At 45.2% G+C, this 6225-nt stretch overlaps 1 protein-coding gene across 1 annotated transcript; it reads left to right on the top strand.

The window, feature by feature from the left end:
* Nucleotides 1–319: 319 nt before the first annotated feature.
* On the top strand, nucleotides 320–2545 carry LOC140113503 (homeobox protein notochord-like). The gene is made up of 3 exons (XM_072132647.1): nucleotides 320–959; nucleotides 1136–1335; nucleotides 1570–2545. Exons 1-3 carry the CDS (start codon nucleotides 596–598, stop codon nucleotides 1732–1734), a joined length of 729 nt encoding a protein of 242 aa, XP_071988748.1. The 5' UTR covers nucleotides 320–595; the 3' UTR covers nucleotides 1735–2545.
* The last annotated feature ends 3680 nt before the right edge of the window (nucleotides 2546–6225 follow it).

Genomic DNA, 6225 nt, shown 5'->3' on the forward strand with positions numbered 1-6225 from the left:
AAATACATATATATGATAGAAATGCAATAGATATAAATATACAGCCAGGATTTACATGTATATACACAGGTATAGATGTATAGATACAGAAGATATGGGATAGATAGATAATAGATAGATAATAGATATACATGACATAGATATACAGTTGCTAGATATGAGATTAAAGGTAGAGTAAAAAGATATAAAATAGATACATTTGTGTACAGTGTGTAGGTAGGTGACGCCTGCCGGTAGGTGGGTCTGTAGTAATTGGGACACCACGTGACGGGGTATATCTGGATTGATTACAGGTGTCCTCCTGGGGTGGAAGGTCAGGGGCAGGGGTGGCCAGGAAGCAGAGGTCCATGGCTACTCCCCATCTACTCCCCATGGCCATTTCCTCTCTCCTCCCCCCTCGGTGTTGTTTGGAGAGGGTGTATGTGTGACCCTCTCCTCTCCCCCGGGGCTATTTGCATATTAATGGCTCATTAGCATGTCCCAGCGTGCGGCTCTGGAGATATAAAGCTGCTCCTGCTCTGGCCGGGCAGTCACTCTGCAGACAGCGGCTGCTCTCGGATCTTCTTGGATATTTGGTCTTCTTCTTGCTGGGGTCATGCTGCACAGTCCAGTCTTCCAGGGCTTTGGCCACCACCTTGCTCAGCCTCCCACCATGCCGGTGCCCACCGAGGTTCAGAGGAGCCCCAAGATCTCCTTCAACATCGACTCCATCCTCTCCAAGACGGATAAACCTGCTGCCCCCAAAGTGGTGGTGGAGAGACCCAGCTGGCAGACCCCCTCTCCACCCTCTGTGCACTATGGCTACTCCTATGGAGCCATGCCCTACCCTCCAGTGTGGCTCTACAAGCCTACAGGTGGCTACTCCAGCTACAGCCAAGGCCAGCCCCACCAGCAGCAGCAGCAGGTCAGGCTGCCCAGAGGAGACTGTATGTGCTCAGACCCCCTGTGCAAGGACAAAGGTGAGTCCAGCTTCTTCACCTCTTCTATGTTCTTGTACATTGAGTATATGCCTGCTGAGACTTGTTGTTCCTCATGATCTCCTAGAAGATGTATCTGTGATTAGACACTTTGTGAAGTTGCACTTGTCTCTCAGCCTTGTTCGTAGACTAATGGCGCCATCTTCTGCTTCTTGTAGGACTTGCATACACACATTGCGGTAACAGTCCCATTGGGTCTCTGTCCTGGAGAACAGGACCTTGTAAGATGAAGAGGATCAGGACCGTCTTTACTCCAGAGCAGCTGGAAAGACTAGAGAAGGAGTTCCTGAAGCAACAGTACATGGTGGGGACCGAGAGAGTGGACCTGGCTGCCACACTCAACCTCACAGAGACTCAGGTAAGACGTGTTTTGAGATCTTTTTGAGGGACATGGGGTAAGACGTGTTTTGAGATCTTGAGGGATCTTTGAGGGACATGGGGTAAGACGTGTTTTGAGATCTTTTTGAGGGACATGGGTTCTTTTTATGAGGTTTCCAAAGTTCTTCTCAAACATTCTGTATGGATAGACTCCAAAGTCTCAGATTTTATTTTTGTCTCCAGTTTTTGACCATGTTCTTGTGTTCCGTCCCAGGTGAAGGTCTGGTTCCAGAATCGTCGCATTAAGTGGAGGAAACAGAGTCTTGAGCAGAAGAAGGCCAAGCTATCCCAATTTGGTGTCATCCCCACAGACCAAAGCTCAGACCATACAGATGAAAGGGAGATGGAGGATGAAGATGACGTGGATGTAGAGCTCTAGACTCCATAGACTTCTTCTTATCTTCTGTTGACCAGTAGAACATTGACCTTTCACTATGACTGAGTGGGTCTAGTATAAGGGACTACTACAGGAGGATCCTCCTTTGCCAAAAAAAAAGCACTAAAGACATTGAAATGGATATCCAACAACCTGGTGGTGACTTGTGGTCTTCCGAGAAGCCTAAACTGTTGTCCCGTTTTCGGTCATGAAGATCAGAAGGCGATGACCAGAATGATGGACTCCTTCATCATCTGCTTCTGTTGATGAGCGCTCCTGGCTGCGATGACACATGACCTGACCCTATACTTGGGTGTCCTATTTTTGTAGACCATAGGGGACTTTTGAACCTTGAAGGACTTTATATGTCGTCCATAAATGAGACGTTGGCTGTATACATTCCTGATTCTTGGGGTGGGGAGGTTGGACGTAGACTTTCCCAGGCCGCTTTGCCAGGTTTTTTTAAGGCGCAGTGTATATGATATGTACCTTATCTTACTGTGGTCCTTTATAGTAACTATGTTACTGTTGTATTTTTCTCCTTTGTTGACTCCTTGCTGTGCATTATGGACATCTTCAACCCCGGAGCAGAGACAAGTAACCTACCCCCTGGATCTGGTGCCTTCATATTCTGGCCATTTCTTGGTCATATTTTGGGTGACAGGTTGCTTGGCTCTCCTCCTAGAAGGTCATTGTAGATTTTGTGCCCCCCCCCCCCCTTTGATTGGTTGAAGACCTTGGAGATTCCTTGAGTGAATCCACAGGGACCTGTGTAATTTATCTGCAGGACTGTACATAGGCCGTTATTTATATCAGACGTTTCTTACTGTAATTTATTTATTTGCTTTTTATTTTATATAAAGATTTTTTTTACTTTATTTTACAATCCTTGTCTCGGTGTTTTCCATCTCTTACTATGACCTTTATGTGGTTTATAAGGTTTCACTACTTTCAGAATTTGCAACGTTTAAACACATTTGTAACAAAAATGGATATTCAGAAATGTTCTAACATCTGATCCTCACCTGTCGGCTGCCTGAGAAGAGCACAGAGGCCTCTGTATTCTCTAGCCGGCACAGCGCCACACATGTCATGGTGGCTGTGTCTGGTACTGCAGTTTATGGAACTGGGCAGAGAGCAGGTCATGTGACTAATAAACATGACCTCACCTGCCTCATACCCCTTGTGGGTGTGGCACCTGAGGCTTCATTTCCACATTCAGGTTCCAGATGCAGGGTGTATATCTTGGTTGATGATGCTGACTGGTCAGTAGTTGCCTTGTCTTCTTCTCCTGGAGGAAGTATCTTCTTCAGAAATCTATCCTTCACCTCCGGAGGTTTTCCATCTAATCTGGAACCCCCTGTAATCCATAAACCCTTAGTAAAAACCCAACTGGACCTGAGTGTATCTCCCAGCCCAATGTCCTCCTCATGAATCACACCTGCATCATCCAATGAGAAGAGGGGGATACAAAGGTCTTCCTCCCGGTTCCCTGGATGTCATCCTGCATCTCACCACTATTACAGGGAAGTGATGTATGGATGAATTTTTAAAATGTAAAAAATCTATCTGGTTCCCGCTATTGACACCCCCCCCCCCCCGGTAACACTTGCGATTCGTGCTGTCGATCGCCACAGGCATTTAATGTGCTGTGGCCGTGTGCATTGACATCATAGGGGAGCGATAATCTCGCCTGTAATGGCGGCACACGGTGCCAGCCGTGTGGCTGCCGCAAATTACGTGCCATTGGCGACTTGCGTTTAACCCCTTATCGCCCAGGCCCTTTTTCATTTTTCACTCCCCACCTTCAAAAATTCTAGAACCTTTTTTATTTTTTCCATGTACAGAGCTGTGCGAGGGCTTGTTTTCTGCGAAACAAACTGCACTTCATAGTGATGGTATATAATATTCTCTGCCGTGTACTGGGAAGCAGGAAAAAAATTCCAAATGCAATGACATGGGTGAAAAAACGCATTTGCGCCTTTTTCTTGTGGGATTGGATTTCACGGCTTTCACTGTGCGCCCCAAATGACAGGTCTACTTTATTCTTTAGGTCGTTGCGATCACAACGTTAGAAAGGTTTTATGTTTTCATACATTTACAAGAATTTTCTTTAGGTCTGTACGACCTACTGATCACTCTTTATAGAATTTTTTATATCTTTTAAAATGTCAAAAAAGTGTCATTTTTAGTGGGCGCTATTGTACGTTACGGGGTTAAACACCGGGAAAAAAACGTTATTATATTTTGATAGATCAGACATTTTGGAACATGGCGATACCTAATGGGTTTATTTATATTTACAGGCGGTCCCCTACTTAAGGACAGCTGACTTACAGACAACCCATAGTTACAGACAGACCCCTGTGACCTCTGGTGACCTCTCTGGATGTTACTATAGTCCCAGACTGCAATGATCAGCTGTAAGGTGTCTGTAATGAAGCTTTATTGATAATCCTCGGTCCCATTACAGCAAAAAAATTAGAAAATCCAATTGTCACTGGGGCAAAAAAATTGTCTGGATCTACAATTATAAAATATACAGATCCGACTAACATACAAATTCAAGTACAAACCCAAGGAACCTATTTTGTACGTAATCTGGGGACTGACTATTTATCATTTCTAGGGAAGGGGGGGGGGATTTGATTTTCTAGGTTTTTTTTATAAAATTTTTTTTTTACTACTTCTCAGACCCCCTAGGGTACTTTAACCCTAGGTTGTCTGATTGATCCTACCATATACTGCCATACTACAGGTTGTCATAGCAAGGAATCGCTGCTCCCCAATCCAAGCCAAGATGGCGGAGCCCATGTGCCGCTGGCATCATTTGTGATGTACTAGTATGACATGTGTCAGTAAAAGGTTAAAGAGCTAATGCCCGATATCGGTGCCAGCACCCATCACTGGCGTTAACAAACTTTCCAATTCGGGTCTGCTTAAAACGACTCCTGACATCTATGAGAAGTCTTATGGCTAAAACTGCAGATGAAGAATTTGGTGAAGGCCCCAATGGTTGGACCTTCCCGGGTCTATGATTTATCTCCAGTGGATGGGTGATCACTTCTACTGACTTTCAGGGCAGAATGACGCCGGTGTGTGGCCTCCTGGATCTCCCATAGCCTCATTGTAGTGGATGGAGCGATGGTTGGACGTATTCACCAGTGTTTTCTTCACTTATGTCCCTCAGTGATCGGACATCCAGAGATGTGACAGTGATCTTACTCCATAGAAGAGACATCGGGGGTCATTTATCTCCGTCTGATGATACTTTTTTGACTTACTTTGACTTTTTGAGCACATTGGGATATTTGTGCAATTTTTTGCGCCTTTACCCGGCATTTCACCAGAGTTGGCCGTGTAGCAGGTTCCTGGTTTGCACCTAATTTGTCTTTGTGTTTCGTCTTTCGCCTAATTTAACATTGATTAGCTCCTATATGGGCGCCAATAATTGTGCAGTAACATAACATTCCTGACCATGTGCAGGAAGGGCTATGGTGTGATCTGCTCAACAAAATTGCTTTTTAAAAAAATTTGAGCCTAATTAGGCGCGAAAAAACTTTATTTGACAAAGACAAAAAATTGACTCACAAAAGGCGCAAAAAGAGCTCAGAGAAGGGGGAAGTAAGATAGATGACCCCCATAACATCAGTCCATGTCTGTCATGTTTAGTTGTGGCTTTACTTGTGAGGTCCATATTGTAGGTGACCACCAGTCCGGTCATGTCCGTTTAGGATCGACACACAAGCTGTGGCTTTACTTGTGAGGTCCATATTGTAGGTGACCACCAGTCCGGTCATGTCCGCCAGTGTAGGACGATGGCTGTGTGTACTTATTCACAATGGATGGAGATTCTCTGCTCTATACAGAAGGTGTCAGGGGATACCTCCAGCCTCTCCACATGGACCTTCCTCCCGTCTGTGATCTCTGGCCAGGGTGGCTCTTCACACCTCGGACAATACCTTTCCAGCAGGAGCTTCCAGCTGCTTGTCCTCATTGCCATTCAATGCAGGGACCTTCATCATGTATTAATTTTACAACCGTCCATCTCTTCAATGGACAGGACAGCACTTTGATCCATGAATGAGGGTCTCACGGGGATGGGGGGACATACAGGTCCACCTTACATTGTTATGGTAAGGAACATGAGGAACATGGAAGACACGAGTGGAAAGTTGTTGATAAAACTTTATTTTCCAACCAAAATTGCAAATGATGAGATACCACAGGGTAATTAATGTATCCATGACTATAACACTGGCCATATGCTCAGGCTTGACACTTGTTGACTGAATATTATCCATCCTGGTCCTTTCTGGGCTCGGCCAAGTATTGTCTCCTCGTTGGTGGCTAATGTCCCCTAAATCATTAGTATGGGGCATATGGCAGCTCCATCATCAGCTCCTCTGCTATGGGGCTATATGACTATATGGTAAAATAGGAGAGGGATTGCACTCTCAGCCCCAATTTTTACTATTTCCATACTTTTGGGTG

This window comes from Engystomops pustulosus, chromosome 1 (genome assembly GCF_040894005.1).
Source record: "Engystomops pustulosus chromosome 1, aEngPut4.maternal, whole genome shotgun sequence".
Taxonomy (NCBI): domain Eukaryota; kingdom Metazoa; phylum Chordata; class Amphibia; order Anura; family Leptodactylidae; genus Engystomops; species Engystomops pustulosus.